Source organism: Pezoporus wallicus, unplaced genomic scaffold (assembly GCF_028554395.1).
Source record: "Pezoporus wallicus isolate ANWC-B61680 ecotype Strahan unplaced genomic scaffold, APGP_CSIRO_Pwel_v1 contig_6484, whole genome shotgun sequence".
Taxonomy (NCBI): domain Eukaryota; kingdom Metazoa; phylum Chordata; class Aves; order Psittaciformes; family Psittacidae; genus Pezoporus; species Pezoporus wallicus.
The window spans coordinates 1834574-1856934 of record NW_026638903.1 but is presented as its reverse complement, the minus strand read 5'-3'; the positions used below and the strand labels follow the sequence as shown (position 1 = coordinate 1856934).

General features: G+C 44.3%; 2 protein-coding genes across 3 annotated transcripts in view; one reads left to right on the top strand and one right to left on the bottom strand.

Annotated features, from left to right (window-relative positions):
• The window catches only part of LOC130601185 (protein NYNRIN-like), a 216194-nt gene that overhangs the window by 147115 nt on the left and 46718 nt on the right, over positions 1-22361 (bottom strand). The gene's annotated exons all lie outside the window — the stretch shown is intronic.
• Positions 2085-9396, top strand: CLDND1 (claudin domain containing 1). Of its 2 annotated transcripts, none has more exons than XM_057413117.1 (5): positions 2085-2299; positions 5906-6204; positions 7400-7507; positions 7883-8020; positions 8123-9396. In XM_057413117.1, exons 2-5 carry the CDS (start codon positions 5916-5918, stop codon positions 8341-8343), a joined length of 756 nt encoding a protein of 251 aa, XP_057269100.1. In that variant the 5' UTR covers positions 2085-2299; positions 5906-5915; the 3' UTR covers positions 8344-9396. The 2 variants fall into 2 exon arrangements, with proteins under 2 accessions (XP_057269100.1, XP_057269099.1); XM_057413116.1 differs by having other exon boundaries at positions 5903-6204.

The window sequence follows — 22361 nt, the reverse complement described above, 5'->3', positions numbered from 1 at the left end:
TGTCAAAACTAGACATGCTATTTCAGCAACCAGCAGCAACTCTAGGAGTGATACAACTTCTTTCCTCCTTGTGATTGCTCTGTTTATACATCTGAGGTTGCAGGAAAGCTGAGGGTTTTGGCCACAGCACCATCCTTGGTAGTTGGAAATCCTCTGTGACCCATTTGTACTTTTAATATTGTGCTTCCCACGATAAAGCTTTATATCAGGTAAGTATAGCCTCCACTTTTTCCTCTTACATGAATGAGCTCATCGATGACCTTCCTTACTGAAATGCATGTTTGCTTGTCCCCAGCTGTCAAATGATCAGGTCACCCTGTACCAGCACTCTCTCCATCTCATTATTTACCCTGCCCTCAGGCCCTATGTCATCTGTGAAGTTTATCAGCGACGCTCTGTTTTCTTCTAGGCCATTGATAAAAGTGTTAAATATTTTAGTAACTAGCATAAATCCCAGGCAGATGCCAGAATACATCCTTGCAGACAGTTACATGATGAGGTGTTGGTGAGGTGGTTCCATGGTCTGGAGAAGGGGTGTGTTTAGGCAGAGGTTTATTCTTTACATATAATTTATAATTACTTTTCAATAAAATATTATTTTGTTGCACCAAGTCAGAGAAGTTTCTTGTATCACTGCTTTCACCTCTGCCATCCCAGCTCCTTACCTTACTGCAGAAATGCTTCCTGGTGCTCTGGGAGAGGAGTTAGTTGGGGTCATTCTACAGAAGCCCTCAGCAACATGAAAAACTCGGACGCGATTTTCTCTGGGTGTGTGTTCGCTAGTTCAGAGGTTGGTAAAATCAAAACTGGGTGCCGTGGTCTCAGCCAGGGCAGTGGTCAACCGCTTGTAAGAGTCCTCATGTAATTCATGTGGGTACCTGTACCAGGGATGTGGGGGAATGTCCAGTTTGGGTCATGGAGCCGGCCTTCACAGGTTTTGCAGTTTTTACCAAGTATTTTCTTTCCCTTACTTGGTGTTTTCCCAAGCCATTCAGCCAGGATACTGTCTTAACATTTCTACAAGCGATCAAGGGGGGGGGTGGGAAAAGAAATAAATACGAGCCTCATGGCTGCACGGGGAGACAAAATAATTGAAATTCATAGAATTATAGAATCACAGAATGGTTTGGGCTGCAAGGGACCTTAAAGATCATCTATTTCCAACCTCCCTGCCACAGGCAGGGACACCTTCCACTGGACCAGGTTGCTCAAAACCCCATTCAGCCTGGCCTTGAACACTGCCAGGGATGGGGCAGCCACAGCTTCTCTGGGCACCCTGTGCCAGTGGGGTTGTTTGTGTTTCTGTAAAAAATCCTGGTTATCTGAGCAGGTACAGGACACTAGGCCCATGACTCCAGATCCCCAAGCACCCATGTCTTGCAGGTGTGCAATTATTTCAGCATGAATCAGCGCTGCACCTCACGCCAAAAAGGTCTGTGCAAGGTGAGGGGCTGAGGCGTGGAGGCGCGGGGCTGGGCTGCCACAGTTTTGGCGGGGCGCTGCTCTGGGGCCTGCAAGTGCCAGCGGCTCGACGTGGAAGAGGTGAGGTCGTTGCGGAAGCGGCGCGGCGGGGCCGGGCCAGGGTCGCGGGGCGGCTATGGGTGGTGGGTACGGCAGCGGGCTGGGCGGCTGTCGAGGGTGGGAGGGGGCGGAAGGGTCGAGGGCTGAGGTGCTCTTCTTGGGCTGGCTGTCCGCCTGCCGGGCAGCTGCTCCCCCTCGCAGGGCTGCCTCCTCAGAGGCCGGAGCGCCCGGCAGCGCGGTCGCGCTCCGTGGAGATGGTGCGGGCGGCCTGGCCCGTGCCGCGGCCTGGCGGCGGTGGACAAAGCGTGTCGGCACCGCTTGGGCAGCTGCGGCCCGTGCCGGAGCTCGGCCCCGGTAACCGGCCGGCTGCGGGGCTCTGGGTTGGCGCGGGGCGAGAATCCTTCGTGCAGCCGCTTATCCCGCGGCTGCCGGCCCGCCCGAGCCCTGGGTTGGTGGTGGTGGGGCAAAGCGCTGATGGCCCGAGGGCTTTTGAGTCATTGCTTCTCCCCTTCTTAATGTTTTTGCTTAATGAGATTTTTGTGAACTGATTTCCAAGTGAAATTATGATCTCGGGCTATTTGGTTTGCTTTCTACTCCTAGATCATGTTTTGTGGACTGGCGGTGTTGAAGAAACTGAATGAATGGAGCAGCTAGGGCAGTCCGGAAGTTTGCGTTTCATGATCTCCACTTGCCACATGTCGCAAATCACGCTGTGTCTCTGAAGTAACCTGGAATCATTGGAGCTGTGCGTCCTGAGGGACCCTGAGGACCCCTGAAGGTAAGAAAGTGTTCCATAGCATTATCTCCTGTTCTGTTTTTTCAGCTCTCCTGACTTGACCTTTTCTTTTTCTCCCTCTTCAATGCATCTGGTCTTTGCTTTGAATGTTGCTGTTGGTTTGGCCTTTGTCTTCTCTTTTATGAGCTGTTGCTTTGAACTTTTTATGTCTCACTCCTTTAAAAAATGAGCGTAGTTATAATATCCTGTGAAAAATTTCTGCTTGAGTGCCTGTTCACTACTGCCTTGACTTGTCTTATATTCATTGCGTAGCTTAGTTTCAGCCGTAACTTGTTTGAAATTGCTCCTGCTGTTACAATAAAATGTGCTGGCAGTGTCATATAGACAGACCTTTTGTAAAAACAGTGAAGGTTCTTACTGACAGTCTATAAAGGCAAAATATTTCTGTTACCAATATTTATGTCTTTGTAATGTAATCTCTGGTAGTAGTAATGTTATTTTTTTATAAGTAAGCTTATTTTAAGGCACCTTCTACATACTGTTCTGCATAGAACCTTTTGCAGTGTGGCATAATCTTGTAAGCATGCAGTGTCTTTCTTCGTGGTCTTCTCTGGTAACTGTTTCTTACTGACTGTGCTTACTACTCCCATTGAGCCCTGCTTAGGGCTGGAAGGATGGTTCTCTCTTTAACAGAGCAAAGGACAACCTTTTGAAAGTGGGGGGTGGTAAATGAAGATGCAGTGGGTATACATAGTGAAGGAGCAGGGCGGTCAAGTCTGCTACACTGTGGCAGGAGGAATGTCCAATGTAGAAGATGCCTAAAATGCCTAAAGTACTTCATCTTTTTTTTTTTTTTTGTTAAGTAGTTGAAGTGTTAAGCAGAAACACTGAGGGGACCTTTATTACAAGGAATTGGGGATGTGCTCTTGTTTTGGCACTGTCTTGTCTGTACTGAAAATCCATTTGTGTTCTTTCTGGGACAAAAGCCACACAGCCACCTGCTGCAACCTGGGGGCTGCTGTTTGCCTGTCCCTGGAGCTGTGCATTACAAGAATCAATTGACAATAGCTGGTCGTGTCCCTTTTACCCAAGTATGTAATGGACACTGGACAGTGCCTTAATTTACTGTTTGATGTTTAACCCTTCATTTTGCCTGTAAACTGCTCTTTGTTGCCAGCGAACATCAAATCTGCCAAGTCTACTGTATGCCAATGCACAGAAGGCTGGCCAGAAGTCTGTGGTTGCCTTTTAATGATGCTCTGAAAGAGGTATCTCCAGCACCAGTGTTCTGTACCTGGTAGCAGGGATGCTGTATCTGAAAGTAAGATTTTTGAGCCAGTTCTTTTCTTTCTCTGTATTAGGTACAAAGTTGATAGGACTTTATTATTATAAGCATATCTGTTAAAAGTCAGTGGCAGCAAAACAGTGGCCTGGTAATGTCCTGCTTACATTCTTAATTATTAGAGCCAGACACTACTCTGAGGATGAGGTTGTAGGTTCTTGTGATTCCTCCTTTCAGAGAGAGCCCATTTTTAAAGAGAGGAGCCTATTGCAGAGGGTTCCTCTTGCAGCGAATGTGACTGCAATATACTTGAAAATCCAGACCAGCCTGCTCACCAGCCTGTTCTGTTGCTTTCCTCAAGAGTGAGTTCCCAGAGGATCTGCTCAGCTCTGAGCTGAGCTCAGCGGGAGCTGGGCAGCAACAGCTTTGGCCCTGGGGATGCCACTGATCCTGTTTGCTTTGTGAGAAGTTTGTGAAGGAGAGAGGATCTCTCAGTGAACTCACTGGGGATAAACAGGGACATCATATCTATACAGGAGCTTGCTCTCTCCCTAGTCTACTCATCCAGTGTCCTGTGTACTTTGAGTGAGATGCTGGGATATCACTGGAGAATGGAAGTACGTAACCAGGAATTAAACACTGCAAAGAGAATTTGCTTTCAAGTCTGGATCTGATTCTACATTTTCTAAGTAAATAAGACCAGATATGATATTTTGCCTCTCGGTATTTGCCCTAGCTTATGAAAGTTCATTGCTTGTGGATTATTACTTAAATAAGGTTGTGGCATGCAAACCTTGCAGAATTTTAAATAAGTGCTGCTTGTCACTTCACCAAAACTCGGCTCTGCTCCTGCTTGTTGCTAAGGATGCAGTTTAGGGTTGAATATTGCAGAGCATGTACCTTATTTAATACAGGAATTAAGCATAGGGAATGATACGGGCACACAGTATTTCTCCTCCACAGCCCTGTTAGCCAGTTTCAGCCAAATAGAAGGAAAGGAAATAAGAATGGTGTTGTAAGCAGCAAATACCAGTGCCTTTGAAACTCCCTGTTTTAACTTGCACTTGTTTCATAGTGCAGAATTTCCTACTGGCAGGTCTGACTTCAGCTTTCATGTTTTCCCCTGTAAATGTTGTGTTTAAAGACATTTGCTCTTTCCAGTTGCAGTTTGTTCAGTTGAAAGAAGTTATTTGATCAACGTATGTGGGAGAAGGGAGGTGGAACAAACAAGAGACAAGAGCTGATTAGCAGCTCGTGTCACCAGAGCAGCTCTAGCTGCTAAGTTAACTTCAGTTGAGCTCTTTTTTTTTCTGGTAAGTGCATCAAGCCTGATTCATCATAATCCATAAATGTAATCAGGCACAGAAAACGTGTGATAATAACAGGCATCTGAGAGGAGCCCTCTGACGTACTGCGCTATCTGCAAAACATCCCATGTGTTAGCAATCAATTACTCATTAAAGTCACATTGCTGTCATAAGTGTAATCATGCATGGTATCTATTTCCTCCATGCTTCCTTTGATCCTGAATTTATGTCACTTGTGAGCATGACCCTGCAAAGAGGGCATGAGTGACCCCTAATAACAGGGAGTCAGAGCAAAGTCCCCATGCCAGCACATGCAGGCCTTTCAGGTTTAGAAGTCTTGTCATCTTGTTCCCATGGAACAGAGCACACCCCCCCGCATTGTTTTAGTTCTTCAGAAATACTGCTCTATATATTGTGGCATTATTGCAGCATTTATCACAATTTCCAAATTGGCCTTTCAGTGCTTCCTTCATGTACTATCTCTAGTGGCTGGATACATTTCTCTGCTTCTCTAAAGGCATTCTGGCACCTTGGCATGGCTGCCCTTTGTGAACAGCCTGGAAGAGCTTTTTTGGCATGCTTGTCGTTCTTAACCTTTGGTGTAAGCGGAAGTTGTGAAAGCTGTATGGGATGTGAGGTTAAAAATAACTTCTACCCTTTTTAATCCCTTAAGGAAAGATAAGTCTTCTGCCTGGATGCTGTGGATGGATTCTCTGCAGTTCCCTACAATCAGGATCACAAATGGCAGTGAGCTGTGCCATCTGCTTTGGGGACAGAGTTGCTGTTGCTCTGTCACTTGCTGTCTCATGAAGAGCAGCTAGCACAGTGTGATTGGGAGAAGGGTGATACCAGTGTCTTGAGCTCACAGGTCCAGTGGATGCAGACTAGTACTGTAGAGTTGCTCAGTGTTCCTTTGATTCCAGCATGTTGGAAAAGACATGCATATCCTGAGGGAAAATTGCATAAGAGGAATGATGTCACAAGTTTGACACTGCTAGGATAACTTTAGGTTTACTGTCAGAATAGTTACTCACTTGGCTCTCTCTTTCCCTACAGCAGCAAGGGTGCAATGATGGACAACCGTTTTGCTACTGCGCTGGTAATTGCTTGTGTTCTCAGCCTCATCTCCACCATTTATATGGCAGCTTCCATTGGCACTGACTTTTGGTACGAATACCACACCCTTTACCCAGCTGAGAATGTCAGTGAAGCTGGTAGGAGCATCTGGGACGAATTTGTCAGTGAAGAGGCAGATGAGAAGACCTACACAGATGCGCTCTTCCGGTGTAACGGCACAGTTGGATTGTGGCGGAGATGTATCACTGTACCCAAGAACTCTCACTGGTACAGCCCACCAGGTATCTCCAGAGCAATTAACACTTCCCTAGCTTGCCTGTGGTGGTACGTGCGAACTTCCTAAGAACGTGTTCATGCCACTTTTTTCCTCCAGAAAGCTTATTTCTAGCTTATTTGGTTTTGTGAGGTTTTAGTAAAGACAGTCTGAATTTTTAAAGAAGCAAAAGAAGCAGAATGGTCTGTAGCTGTCAGTGCTGCAGACTCTGGATTTGACACACGGTAGTTGATCTAAATGAAGTCTGGTATAGCTTGATTTTTTTTGCATCTGCTGTCCTACTGGGGATACAGTTATAGTTGCTCTGCCAGTCACTGTCTTTTTAGGAGAGGTCCTGGGACCCAGCAATGGAATAAAGGTACTGCTTTGTCAAGGGAGCACTTCTTTTATCCAGCCATTTGTTTTGCTCATGTCACAAGTGTCCCACTGTTGCATCAGCACATCTTGAACTCCTTGTACTGTAGTGATTGAGGTAGAATGAAATATTTGTATTCTTTTTGACAATGGTTGGGGTCTAAAAAAGTGTGGTGAGCAATTTTAATTGCTTCAAAGTAGATTTTTGGAGACTTCCTGTGTGTGTGAAGCCCTTCATTTTGAACTCTCTTGAAAAAAATGTACTTTCAAACACTTTTTCTGCAGAAAAACACATGACATGAAATACTTTTTTTTTCTTTCATGAAAATACTTATTTTGGTAGACATTAAACCAGCTCTGCTCAATAGCGTTCTCAAAGCAAAATCTGAGACATAAAAGAGGAGAAATCTATTGCAAAGAAGCAAGTATTTTCTATTCTTTAAATAGTCCTTCCTATCCCATTTTTGAATGAAGTGTTTAGTACAATACTACATTCTGCACATGGAGATAAGCACAGCTGACTACAAGAATATGTAACAGCATAGTTGAGCATCATGTGCCACGTTTTTTCCCCAATCTGCCAAGCATGGCACAATTCTCTCTGGATAACTTGGGTAAGCTTGAAGATTCTGTGTGTTTAAATGCTGACTGTAGTAACTACATCATAGTAACTACATTGAGAACGTACAGATCTCAATTGTCATCCTGCAGATCTGTTTTGAGAGTTCGTTTTTTTTTCTCTAAATGGAACTCTGAGGAGCTTCCCAGCTCAAATGGTTGGCAATTGAGGAGTTGTAAAGAGGGGTGGGGGGAAGACACCTAATGGTAATTTTTAATTTTTTCCCCAGAAACAGATATGATTACAAACTGCATCAGTTTTTCCCTCTCTGACCAGTTTATGGAAAAGTACATAGAGCCTGGAAATCACAATAGTGGCACGGATTTAAATCGAACTTGTAAGTGTCTTTTACTTCTGGCAGGTAAACAAGTAGGATGGGGAGGGGAAAGATGTTTCTCAAATACAGTCACTAGTGAGGAAAGCATATGTATCTTGCTCTGCATTTCTTGGGTTTTACACCAGCACAAGCAACAGGTCAAAGTTTAAAAGGAAAACCTAAATGTGTTAGCAAAGGTTTTGCTCGTGAATGCAGTACAGGCATTTGCAAGTTAACAAATCTTCCTACTTGAGTGGAGCCTTTGGTCCTTTTTAGCTATGAATGTAAAATGTCTGATGAAGCAGAAGCAGTGTGGGTAGAAGGGAATATAAGACGGTGGGAGAAGATCAGTTTCAAGCCCATCTTCAACAAACTTGTCTTGTGTGTTTCTTCCAGATCTCTGGCGACTGCAGTTTCTTCTGCCCTTTGTCAGCCTTGGCCTCATGTGCTTTGGGGCTCTGATTGGGCTCTGTGCTTGTGCCTGTCGCAGCCTCTACCCAGCCATTGCCACTGGAGTCCTCCATTTCCTAGCAGGTAGGTCTTCTGCCATCCACCACTCCATTCTCCAGAAGCCCATAGTGACAGTCGGAGCACTTCAGCACTGAGCTCATTGTCCTTTCCTACTTCCTTCTCCAGGGCTTTGTACGCTGGGCCTCGTTGGCTGCTATGTAGCTGGGATTAAGCTGCTCCATGACAAGCTGCCCCTGCCTAATGATGTGAGGGGTGAATTCGGCTGGTCCTTCTGTCTTGCCTGTGTCTCAGCACCTTTGCAATTTATGGCAGCTGCTCTTTTCATCTGGGCAGCTCGTACCAACAGAAAGGAATTCACTCTCTTGAAAGCGTACCGTGTAGCATAAGTGCTGCTGCTGAAGTACTGGGTTTCCATGTTATAGCCCCTGCTGTTCTCAACCCTTGCGACTTTTTTCTTTTAGTCAGGATTTTACCTTGTACTCTGTGTGCTTCTTGCCAGTTGAGGCAATTTAGCCTACAGGCCCTGAAGACAAAGACCTCTGGGTTAAATGACCAAACTCTGCCAGAAGTCTGCAGAACTTGAGCAGGTTTTTTAATTGTTGGGGTTTGCTTTTTTTTAAGAATCACTATTATTTTTTAAGCTCCAATTGGTTGCTGACTATCCCCTTGACATGCCCCTTCCTAATTTTATTACCCTGTCAGCCTGGAGGAAATAGGAGTGGTGGTGTGGGGTGGAAGAGGCATAGGAAAAGATGCAGGTATAGGACGAATGGGAACCTTGGTGCACAAATAATAAATAATCAGGAGCTGTCTGCTGTGTGATCCAAGCAGGCAGGACCTACGGAAAGTACTCAAGAGACATGGGGGAACTCATAAACCTCTGTTGTGGAAATACTGTAGCTCAATCAGTCCTGTAGCCTAGCTTTGGGTCTCTTATTCCCACTAGTTAGTTACTTCTATGGCTTCTGCCAGAACTGATGGCAGGCAGAGCAGCTGGCTGTGAGAGAGCCTGCACAGCACGGCACAGCATGCTGAATGGAAGGCTATGTGCTCGCTTGTGCCAGGGAATGGGATAACTTGGCCCACATGGAGCTTTGTGCTGCTCTAGCTACACTGCTTCCAGGACCCAGGCTAGTTTGGTATCTGCACTACCTGTGGTTGTACGCTCTGATCTTAACTTGTGGTGCTTTTGCTTGCTGTGAAATAAGGTTTTCCTCTCTCTTGTTGTGTTGAAAATGACCCCTCATGAGTTTTTTGGTTTTAATTTGGTTTAGTGTATGTGTGTATCTGTACATCTATAAACTTAACTATTTTAAAGCTCACCTGTTTATCCTGTATAGCACACAAGAAGTTTTTTTAAAAGGTGCTGCTCTTTTCCCATCTTGTCCCAAAAGTATTGTTTAAATGAAATAATAATAATTAAAAAAAGACTCAAAAATTTTCCGTGTTGCATTAATCTGATGGGAGGGTGAGGGAATGGTCTGGAGCGAATTTTACTTGCAGAAAGAAGAGCCAATGTCCAGATCATTCTCTGTTTTCAGGGAAAAGACACCAGAAACAATGAGGTTAAATTTTATTTTTGTAAATGCAGTTCTTGGGCTCCTGCTCACTTCAGTTTTCTCCTGCTCAGTCACTGGGGAATGAACATCCCATAATCTCTAATTAGCTCACAACTTCTGCACATATTTCTTCTAAATCACTGCAGCTCTAGCCAGACTGGGTGGCATGTTTTATCTAGAAGACAGTGTTCCAAGACTAAATTGTTTAATTCTGAGGCTTTAACACCCCTCAGTTCCTTACTGCATCTTTAATATAAGAAGTGTGTCTTAGAAGAAATAAATCCTGGCAAAATGAGTACTTCTTTGATGGCAGGGGTTCTGTGAAATACTGTTGATGAGAGTGACACAGAAATAGGCATTTTTGTCTCGCAGCTAGGGTTTTTACTATTTTGTTCTTCTCTCCCCTTTTTTTCCCCCAGTAGGTGTTTCTACCCAGGCTGTGTTTGCTGGGTCAGCAAACACCAGATCAGGGGTATCTGCTAGTACCATTTCTTTTTTTTTTTTTTGTCATGTGTGTGATAGGGATCAGCCTACTTCTCCTTTTATTATCATCATTGGAATCTTTACAGAATGAAACAAGGGTGGTGATAAAAAACAGGTTCACTGAGAAAGTCATTCAAGATAATCCTCTTTCTCCTGCTGTTGAGTATTTCTTTACCTTTCCTCCTAAACCAGCTTGGACTCTTGACACTCTGTGGGAGCAAGCTCCCAGGGCTCCAGCATGACTGGTACTGTGCAGCCCACCCACAGTACCCTCACAGTGGTGGCATAAGGAGAGCTCACCCACTGGCTTATGTGCTTATGAGAAGTCCATAAAGGTTCTGTCTGCTGAATCTTGAGCTGAGCAAGCTGCATTTGTGCTTCAAACATGCCCCTGTATGACAATGTTTCCTCTTCGTAGGCTTGGGCTTGTTTTCCTGCCACCACTGTGGAACCTCTAGGAAAGCAGGACTAGCAGAAAGCCGTGCAGAGCAATAAAGTGTTTAGTCTGGGTAGCAGCCTCTTCTTATTTTCTTCCTTGAAGTGACATTTTCCCTGTCCTCTCCCCCTGCTGGTCAATGAAGCTGCAAAGAGGGGTTTTATTGTGACTGCAAAGACAGCTCCCACTGATATTAGAAGAGAGATTGCTGAAAGCAGGATAACAGTCAATCCCATGTCCTTACTTTAATACAAAGGCCATATATTGCCGACACAAAAAAGTTTAAACAGAGGGGACAGTTTGGCACTTACGGAAGAAGTAGCATGTTGTGGGTACGAGTGATAGCACAGTCTTGGATGACCCAAGAGGCCTTTCTATATCTGTTATCATGCTAGAAACTGTGTGGTAGTCTAGTTTTCCTTCCAGATTGCATGCTGGCCATCTAGTCCTTTCCTCATGGAAGGTGTGTTGGAGTCTTTCTGCTGACAGTGATAGTGAATGCCTCCTTTCCCCTCATCTGAAGTGCTCTGACGTGTGTTTTAAGAAAGGTGTTTGGTTTGGGGGGCGGAATTCTGTTCTTTGTCACTTACAGTTGCCACCAAGTTATGTACAAGCTCGGTCTGTCTCCTGCAGTGCTGTCATTGTTGTGGGATTCAGGGCAATGACTTCTGAAAAGCTCTTTCCTCCTCGCTAGCTTTGTTTGCACTCAGCCAGCACCTGCTCACCTTCAAAGAGATTCTGAAATGTCAGCACTCTGTCATCATTGTATCTCAGGTTGATTGTCCACCTCAGTCTGTGTGTATTTCCTGCTTGAGTAGATTGTGTATCTTAACATCTTGAAGTGGCTTCCACCACCTCTGTAGCTTTGTGCTATAGAGCTTCTTTATAACCTGGTTTCTAGTAGGAAAAGTTCAAAAGTTTGCATGTTTACTACTGGGTTCAGTTGCTGTAGAATATTATTCTTGGCCTATATTTTTAACTACAGCCTTCAAGACTGCAGACTGCAAAGTTGTAGCCTTTTTCCAAGTTATGGTTCAGATCTATTCATTCAGTGGAAGAATGGCTACTCTAACTGGAAGACTCTATAGGTGTCTGGATATGGCAGTAACAGCCATATGCAAAATGAGACTTCACAAGCGCCTGTCTGCCTACTGATAAGTGCCAAACCTTTGTACAAATTGATGACCACTGACAAAAGGGACAACCATAATGTATTCCACTCCTCCCTCCCTCCCTCCCTCCCTCCTCCCTTCTAAAATTACCACTCTTAAAAATAACCCCAGGGACAGTGTTTTATGCATTGATCAGGTTAGAGCAGCAAGTGTCAAGTCTCTGTGCTTCATGCTTTCTGTGTACAGATAAAGGGTGAAGATAACTGATTTTTTGCAGAGGATCTGAGTATCTCTCTAGCCTTGCGTTTTCTGAGGTGAAGATTGAAAATTTTCAAGAAAACTGGAATCTGTTGTGTAATGAAAATTAATTACTTTCATTAATCAGAACTCTGCTAAAAAAGTGATTTTTTTTTTTTTAATGGCCTCTTCTATCTTACATTAAATGGTTTTAGAATATTTTTCAGATTGATGCTTGCAAAGAAGATCATCTGGTTTTGTATTGTATCACTATCTCAGAAGTAAGTGGAAACCTTTACGTATGTAACTTTTTAATGGACCTACCCATTACATCTGTGATTTGGGCTAGGTCTCAGTATCAGACAGGCATGGGTTGTTTGATTGTTTTAAGTTTGGAGTACCTACTGAAGATAAGGTGGATCCAAACATCCTCAGTAGCCTTTCAATAGGGTGTCTGTGGAGGATCCAAGGCAAACCTTTCCTGGTGGAGGGAGTGCAGCTCTGCCAGTGCCCCACCATTTTTCCATACTCAGCGGTGGAGACTTGCGTTAGCTCTAAGTGCTGGTATTGGGTATCCTTTGCAGTGTGTTGGGTGTGATGAGAGCCTTTCCCAACAGTGTCCAACTGTGATGTGTCATGACTAGACTCGGGCTAAGCTACTGAATCACTACTGCCCTGAATTATGGGCTTTTTCCTTCTTCTGAGGCCAAGTGCAGCTTCTAATTTGATTCTTTGGGAGATTTCTCTGCAGAGTCTAGTGGGTGACACTATTGGCTAAGTATGGCAGTACCTTTTCAATTAAATGCTTTCTATGTAAATTCACCAAGAAACCTCCCTCATCATCAACAGATTTGCATGTGACAAACATGTAAAGAGCATCAAAACAGACCATCCTATATGTTTACACCCATGTTGATTTGATTGTGTATTGAAGCACCAAAGTGATGTGTGTTTTGGAGCGCTGGCTGGATGAGACCAAGAGTGTGCTGTAGCAGCAGTGCAGAGCGGGTGCTCATTTTCTGCGATGCCTCAGCTCTGCCAGAACCTTCCTGCCTACGGTGTTATTGACAGAAGACGCTGGAGAACTGGTTCCACAGCCTCTCCAGATCCTTCCTGGGTCTCAGCCCTGCACTAGACCCTGCTCCCTTACCACTGCTGATTCCCTAATTTAAACAAACTGCTTGTGTGGGTAGTCAGTTGACTGAAGTCATTTCTCCAACCCTCATTAAATTGCCTTGGTTGAGAAAAGGGTGGGGTTTGTCTTCACCAGAGTTAAGCTCTGCTTTCTGAGTTGCAGTCCTTTCTTTTGCAGGCAAAGGGCTTTTGTCTTGCACTCAAGTGTCCCATTTAACTAAACTTTTGATTTGCATTTTGATGTTTACTTCTACACAGAATAGCAGCAGCACTGGTATGAAACCACAGCGGCTGCCCAGTGCTGGAACTGCTTGGGTTCACAAAAGGTCTTCAAGTTCTGGAAAATGATTAACCACAAATGATGAGCAAGGACATAATGAATGGTGTCAGTGGGGTGCTGCTGACAGTCACCCCTGCCTCCCAGTGCTGAACTGGGGGGTGAGGCAGGAGGAGCTGGTGAGTCAGGCATGGGCTGCAGTGGGAAGTAAGAAGTCCCTGAGAGTGGGTCACAGGTTCTGGAGTGGCTTCACCATTCTTGAGCCACTGCAGGCCTGCCCAGGAACAGCTCTTGGATAACTGTCAGTGCTGCGAGGGACAGCATGGACAGCACTCCGTGATTTCCCCTATAGGCCTGGGGCCACAGAGGAGGCTGTAGCAGCTAGACCTATCCTCTACAGGGAGCACAAGGAAGCACACAGCATTATGCGGAGAGGAAGCCAAACCTGTTTCAGAGCAGATGGGTGTGTTTTACCTCCTGCCACCTTTGTGAGCTGACAGGAGTGTCCTCATCCAGGTGATAGACTTGTTATTCCCCTTCTGCATCTCCTTGCTTCCTTCTCCCAGCTGCTGCGCTGATTCTTCCCTCTGTTCTCTCCTTCATAGCCCTTTTACCACAATCAGTAAGCTATCTGCTCCCTTCAGAGGCATGTTGGGCCATACTCAGAGGACCTGAAGTCTGTCCACATCCTTGTTACACACCCAGCTGGGTGTGTCTGAAAGCCTGAAGCTTTGGAAATGTTATGCACAGCAACATTTGTTAGGGCATGCAGCGATGACCTATGAATGCCTTTAAAGCACTGGCACCCTTTTTAACTTGGCCTGGATGCTGTTGGCTCTGCTCTTCCACGTGCTCAGCTTATGGTTTAAATTCTCTGCATCCAGTGTTTACAGAATGAGAGATAAGACCTTAATTTGCAGCAAGAGAGTTGAGTAGTACAGTCTGGGCTAAAGGAGCTCTTGTTCCTGCCAGTTGTCTGCTGCCATTATGCTCCCTACCCTGTCATCTTCACCCGGGGAGATGCCAGCAGGGAGCTCATAGCTTCTTGATATTTGGGCATTGTTCATGTTCAACAAGCTGGCAAGGAAACAGGGATCAACTGATAGAGCAGTAAAAGAAAACCCCGATGGTGCCATCATGCACAATGCAAAGATTCTGGTCTGCAGGTAAAGACAGTTTGTGGAGAATCTTTCATCCCATTTTTCAGAGGAGGTATCATACATTCAACTCAGGCTTTTCCTTTATTGCCAGTAATTTTTAGGTTAACTGCTAGGGTTTCTAGAGATCATGGGAGTCACCTTTGTCTTCTCACTGGAAAGGAAGATTTTCCACAAAGTTGTTGCAGAAGTCACGCTCCCCTGCCCAATGGAAAATCCTAAGGGATACTTGAAACAGTGAGAAATAAGCAGGACAAAGAAAGTCAATGATAAAGATGAAATTCAGGAAGATGAAATTCAGGTCATGTTCTCTGTAGGCTTCCTATTCTGGGATGTAGTAACTTGGGATATGGGTAAAAGATACAGGAAATAATTGTTTTTTCTCACTTGACCATGTTCAGCCTCAGCTGATACGTGTTAAAGTTGTAGATCATTGGGGTTATTCTGAGAGGAAGGAACAGCACCTCTAGAATGTCTGGAAACTGTAACCTACAGAACAGGGAGCAGTGGAGCCATTTTGTAGAAGGAGGGACTCTGAGTGGGGCAAGTCCTGGTTTTCACAAAAGGAATTGGTATGGGCAATGGCCAGTAGTTCTCCACAGACACTGGTGACACTACAAGGGGTAACCAGCTTAGCTTTTAGTGAAGAGCAACTAAGACGATAGACGGGAAGAAAAATCTTGGTGTAGGCATGCTTCATCCTGAGCTCGGTGATTATTTGTCCCTTCAGCCCAACACTTATATTCCTCATCCAAGCCATCTTATGGAAAAAATATTACCTACCCAAGAGCTCATCAGCTAAGTGTTCCCAAGTTCAGCTGAGTGCTCCTAAGTTCTGCGGGAGTTCCTGGCTTATTCTGTCACAGAACTGGTTACCTGTTTTGGTATTTGTATTCCATAATCGAACACAGACCCTCAAGTGAGTTTTGTGAAGATCCAATTATTTATTTTGCCTGAGATGTGTTCCAAGAAGTCACTTACGTAGATTTTTTCCTAAAATTTTAACTTATTGTGGTTGGTTGAGGTGTGTTTTGTTTGGAGCTTATTTAATCTGGTTTCTCAGTGAGACAAACCTGTGGAAGCTATAGTATCTATGTATTTATGATGATTGTCCTTCCTTCCCTTTAAAACCTTAGAATCTATTTGTCAGTTCAAGCCTGAATTGCTGAAATATTGATTCTTACAAGTTGCCTGTGAAGAGGCCTTTCAGAGGGCATGGGCTCTGTTAGTGCTTCCTCTGAAGGAATTACTGCCATCTGAGTGCTTACTAAACAGAGAAGTCCTTTGTCTCAATTATAGTTCATAGTCATCTTACCCTTTTTCTTAATCATTGATGTCACTGTTATACAATGAATCAAGGACTTTTTTAGGTGATTTTTGGGAGGTATGAATGAAATGCATTGAGACATGATCCTCCTGCTTTTAGAACAAACAAAAGACTCGCCTTGAAATCTTGCAGCTGCTTTTGTGATGCCATGTAGATCTGCTCTGTAAAATTCATAATCGCTTATATGTATATACATATGTATGCTTTGAAACTCGGTGCAGCATTCTCAAGAAGTCTGTCACTTGGCTCGGGCTCTTCATGATACAACTCACATTATATTCCTGTCCCATTTACAGGGTGTATCCTGTAGGGGCAAAATGAGACCATACATAGTATTTGTAGCCCAGCATTGCTGTCTTTTAGACAATGATGAATTAGTTCATATGGAGTGACACTAAAAATTGTCACAAGTAAGAGAATAAGGGCAGATGTTTGTGCATTGAGACTTCTTTTTGATGTTTCTCAGGCTGATATGAAAGTGATCAAAGGAAAGCATCAGAACTTAGAGATGAGAAAGTGCTTGACAAAAGCAAGGTCTGGAAAATAAGTTTGAATTGCAAATAATAAAGCTGATATTTCTCTGGCCTTGCAGGAAAGAAGATGGCTTCGTATTAGTGATATCTTAATATCTGTTCTGAGGTAGTGTTTTTCTTGAGCTTGTTCACACAGAGGTATTCAGTCAGCTGGCTCCCTGAAAACTTCTTTGAAGTTTGCCTCAAAATGAGGTTAGTTCAGCAAGACTTTTTCCATGTTACTGACTTCTAAGACAGAATTATTTATCTTTCAAAGAGGAAATATTTGTTTCTCACGTTGCTATTCTTCTGACAGTCGATTCTGCCCTACCTGAGTTCATTGTGTCCTACCAGAGGTGCTTCTTTCTTGAGCTCCTCTTTGTTCCCTTGTCTTTATTTTCTAAGTGAAGTTCTTTCTAACCTATGACTGGCTTCTCTCAGATGAGTTCTTCAAACTCTTTCCAGCTCATGTGACTGAATGCTGCACAAATCTTATAGTGAAAAATATACAAACAAAAAGAGAATAGTAAAATGACGAGCAGTTAAGCCCAGAAAGAGGAGAGTTGGGTCCAGCTAGAAATAACCACATTTGAAGAGAGTTTCTGGCATCTCCATGTAATGATGGTAGGCACTTTTTGTGCTCTGTGGGTATATGAAGCTGATGCAGTTGTGCTCATATTCAGAAGTTATAAGGAAATGCTGCAAATTCAAGTCTGGTATGACCAGATCACCTATTTAAGGGCTTTAAATAAAAATCAAAGATTTTAGTGTTAGAGGTTAATTTTGTTTCAAAATCTTGCCCAGAGTCTTACAGAAAAATAAGGAGAGACTTCAGGACTTTGTTGCTTACCTAGGGTCAGTGATGTGGGGAATTTTTTTTTAAACCATATTTTGGTTTTCAGGGTATGGGGTTTGTTTTAGTTTGAGATTTTGTTTGGGTTTGCGGCAAAGAAGATCTTAGTACTTGGTTCTAGCTAAGAGAAATGTCTCCCCAGCGATCACTGCACCAATACATTTAATCTCTAGGATTACATTGCTTTGTAAATTGTCATAGGGCATTGAGGCTGACAAATTTACCTTGTCTGAGGCTTTATCCTATGAAGACCTAGAAAAACATTGGTGAAGAGGAAGTGTCAGCCAGTTGAATATTTCTGTTCCTTACTTTTTCACAAAGCACCCTGTCATTAGCCTGTTAACATCAGGCTTTGAGTTAAAGCTCTGTGTGATGGTATAGACATGAGTGAGCCAACAGTACAAGAGAGCCCTGAATTTACAATGAAAAATAAATGCACCAGTACAGACCTACAGCTATGGGAAAACACTTGGACTTGATGCCCTCTCCCCAATCCCACATGTAGGTAGTAGGAAATGCAAATTCAGAAATGTTCTTTTACTAAGAACAGTGACTGTAGCCAGAAAAAGCATGCAGAGAAGAAAATGTAAGAACTTTTTTAAAGTAAGTAGGTGACTCGGAAAACAAGATTTTGGTCATATCTGGTGTTAACATAGTGCAGGTAACTAAAAATGAATACACGAGTAGTCTCAGAAAAAAGGCTCCCAAATAAGAAACAAAGCACCAAACACACAATTTGGCAGTGGTCGAATGTGTGCAGATGTGCTCAGCACTGTGCAAGAGAGGACAGCAAGCTTGCCGAGTTCCAACTAGACAGTGGCTTAACTGTCCCTCCATCAAGGAAAGCCAAACCGCAACACCAAAGAAAAGTCTGTAAGGGTTAAAATATCAGGACATAGAGATTACTGAGAAATACGTTTTGATTGATGGATGTATTTATTTACAGTTAAACTTCTTAAATAAGTGGCAAATTTTACCTTCAGCAGCTCTACAAACAAAAGCAGTGCTGGAAGAGCGCACATGCAATTTTGGCTTTTCCATAGCATAGCTGCAAAAAAAGTATGAATGTTTTGAAAAGAAAACAAGTAACATCTTGTGGGTAAGCTACTCTAAGAAACAGACTCATGTCAGTCCAGCGGAACTTTACAGAATACTTACTGAAGAAAAAACCCCACAATAATTTGTGCTTCTAATAAAATGGAAGCCATTAAGCAGATGGACAGAATCCTTGTCCTGAAGTACATAAAACCAGGAAAGCAGCTCTGACAGTTCTAGAAAACTCATCCAAGGTGCATGTTTGCCTTGGCCCAAACAGTTTAAACAAAACACCCTGAAGACTTGACTGCTGGATGCATGCAACAATATGCATATAATGTGATTTGGGGAAAAGCCACAATATTCTTACAATTTGGTGCCAAAAATTAATATCAGCAATTTGGACAGAATGTTCGCTTACCATGGTAAGAACACTAGTAATGAGATAGAGGGGTTGAGAATGCCATTAAGGACCTGATTCAGGGAATATATGAACCCTCACAGCACAGTAGCTGTCCTACTAGAATGGCATCTGCCGTTAAAATTCCTATGACTCTGAGAACAACTGGTAGAATGATTCTTCTGTCTCCTGGAAGGAGCCAAAAAAGCAGAACTAAAACATTTAAGGAATAAGTGCAACACCATACATCTGTAGCTCTTGTCATATTGTAAAATGCTGCTTGCCCAACAGGAGAGTCTGGGAACTAAACAAATCTCTGTCCTCAGTCCAATAGAAGTAGGAGTAAAAATCAAGTCACCTGTGAGCTAATTTCCAGGCAGAGGCCAGGAAGAAACTGCACAGGCAAAGTGGCATGAGCCTTACAAGTGTTCACACTTGTTCCTTTGACTGGAGAAAAGAGAAGCCAAATCTTCTTGTCACGTGTCCCAAAATACCACTGCGGATTGAGTGTCCAGTATAGTATTGTTTATGGAGTTGCTGAAACCCTTAATGAGTCTTATGTCAGAAAGTTTGGGAGCTGACTGCAGCACATACCAGAGCTGTTTGGAATAAGAAGAATCTCTTCAGGCAGAAACATGCTGCTTGCTGTGCAAATACGGCTGTGATAGAGATCGGGCACTCGGTGTTCAGTGGGATATATAGATGGGGACAAGATGCAGAAAGTGCCAATGAAAATACAGAAATTCCAAACATACAATGGAGCAAGTGGGAAGGATGAGTGACTTAAATATAGAAAAATGCACTGAAGCTGAACGTAGCCATCTTAACTGGGGCTATACAGAACTGACCTACTCCCTGCTGCCCAGCTAAGGCAGCCAAAAGCCTTGCATGAATTTACCCACTTCTTTATCACTATAGATCTTTTCCTGCTAACTATAGAATCATAGAATAGTTAGGGTTGGAAAGGACCTTAAGATCATCTAGTTCTACCCCCCCTGCCATGGGCAGGGACACCTCACACTACACCATCTCACGCAAGGCTCTGTCCAACCTGGCCTTGAACACTGCCAGGGATGGAGCATTCACAACCTCCCTGGGCAACCTATTCCAGTGCCTCACCAACCTAACAGGAAAGAACTTCCTCCTTATGTCCAATCTAAACTTGCTTAAGTTTTAACCCGTTACCCCTTGTCCTATCGCTACAGTCCTTAATGAAGAGTCCCTCCCCAGCATCCCTATAGCCCCCCCTTCGGATACTGGAAGGCTGCTATGAGGTCTCCACACAGCCTTCTCCAGGCTCAACAGCCCCAACTTCCTCAGCCTGTCTTCATACAGGAGGTGCTCCAGTCCCCTGATCATCCTCATGGGCCTTCTCTGGACTTGTTCCAACAGTTCCATGTCCTTTTTATGTTGAGGACAGCAGAAATGCACACAATACTCCAGGTGAGGTCTCACGAGAGCAGAGTAGAGGGGCAGGATCACCTCCTTCGACCTGCTGATCACGCTCCTTTTGATGCAGCCCAGGACAGGGTTGGCTTTCTGGGCTGCAAGAGCACACTGCCAGCTCATGTTCATTTTCTCATCAACCAACATCCCCAAGTCCTTCTCCGCAGGGCTGCTCTGAATCTCTTCTCTGCCCAACCTGTGCCTGGGATTGCTCCGACCCAGCTGTAGGACCTTGCACTTGGCATGGTTAAACCTCATGAGGTTGGCATCAGTCCACCTCACAAGTGTGTCGAGGTCCCTCTGGATGGCATTCCTTCCCTCTGCCGTATCAACCAAACCACACAGCTTGGTGTCATCGGCAAACTTGCTGAGGGCGCACTCAATCCCACTGTCCATGTCAGCGAGGAAGATGTTAAACAAGACCGGTCCCAACACCGATCCCTGAGGGACACCACTCGTTACTGGTCTCCAGCTGGACATTGAGCCATTGACCACAACTCTTTGTGTGCGGCCATCCAGCCAGTTCTTTATCCACCAAGTGGTCCATCCATCAAATTGATGTCTCTCCAATTGTCCTGGGTTCAGCAGTAGCAGTCATGTTTCTCCTCCTTGGTAGCTGGTGCAGTGCAGTGTTTTGACTTTCGGCTCGGGAACAGAGCTGATAGAGATGTTTTGGTTTGGCCAAGGACTTTGTGAGCCTCATGCTCTGCCAGGGAGGAGGGGAAGCTGGGAGGAAGCAGAGACAGGACAGCTGACCCAAACTGACCAAAGAGGTATTCCATACCACAGCACGTCATGCCCAGGATGTAACTGGGAGTTAGCCGGAAGGGCTGGGGGACTGCAGGGTTGGAGGAGGTATCGGTCGGAGCTTGGTCGGGCTTGGGGGGCGAGTTATCGGTCAGCGGGTGGTGAGGTGTTGTATTCTCTTCCCTTGTTATTTCCTTTATCATTATTATCATTGGTGGTAGCAGTAGTGATTTGTGTTATACCTTAGTTACTAAACTGTTCTTATCTCAACCCGTGGGAGTTGCATTCTTTTGATTCTCCTCTCCGTCCCTCCGAGAGCGGGGGGGGGGCAAGAAAGGGGGGGAAGTGAGCGAACGAATTACCTGACTGGGTTTAAACCACGACACCAATTTAGAGACAAGGATGTCATGTGGGACAGTGTCGAACGCTTTGCACAAGTCCAGGTAGATGACATCAACTGCTCTACCCCGTCCATCAGTTCTATAGCCCCATCATAGAAGGCCATCAAATTAGACAGGCAAGATTTCCCCTTATACAAGCATTCAGTCTTATTGTAGGCAGTTTCTTGGTGTGCTGGGAACTGAGTGACCCCCTGAGCCTCAGCTGGTATCGTGAACTGATAAGGCATTTCAACAGGCACAGCCTGCATGGATCTCATTCCACCATGTCACAACCATCATTTTAATGACAAATAAGCACTTAAAATTATTATTATGCTATCTATGTCCTTCAGTGTGGTCTTAAAGTTTACTGTGAGAGCTGACTGGTATGAGAAGCAGGCAAGAGAGCCAGGTAAAGGTTGAAATTTTTCTCCACTTGTAAGCAAAAGACTACATGAAATCATAACCAAAATTCCTTGTCAGGATTACTTGCTCAAGGTAAAAGAGGCAGTTTTACTGGCAATTGAGGAGATCTCTATGGGTCTGGGAGCTTCCTAAGTTGGCAGTTCCTCGCTGTGTCTTGAGGCACCCACTTATTAGGTATTCAGAGCACAGCAGCATCCAGTCCTCACCTGACCTGTCCTTGGGCACAAAGGTACAGGCTTTGGTCAGATAAATCCTTATCATGTAAGGGAGAAAAGGACTGGCCCTGGGCCCACAAATATTTATTTATTTATCTGCTACAGGTACAAAGCCTGAAGATGAGGTGTAACACATGCAGCATGCCCTCCCCTGGGGGCTGATTAGAGAGAAAAGAAACAGACCAATTGGGTGACCACAATGACCAGCTCAGAGCTTTGCCTTCCCAGCTGAACAGAGAGTTGTGTCCTCTCTTCTTCCTGAAGGGTGGAGCTCTTCTCACTGTTCTGATGGGTTTTCATTTTCTTTTTTTCCAAACCTTTTAATTTACTGCCTATGAAACCCAAAGACAACAATTTCCACAGCAGTGAAGAAGTGATGAGTCATGAAACAAAAACAAGGTAGCAGTGGCAAATATGAGTTTAGTGCAGGGGTGTATACATGTATAGAAAGACAGAGGGTTTGGAGAGCCTGTGGAAGTAACAGTACTATAACTGTGTAAATTACAGTATTTGAACTTCGGCTTGGTAATTCAGACTGTGCTTGGCAAAATAGCAAAGAACAGTTTCCCAGTAGGGTCCCTTGATCAAGATAAGCTTGATCATGGCTTAATCATGGCTGGTCAATGTCAAGAAAAGAGAGCAGCTAAACTTCTGTTTTCCAGTGCTTC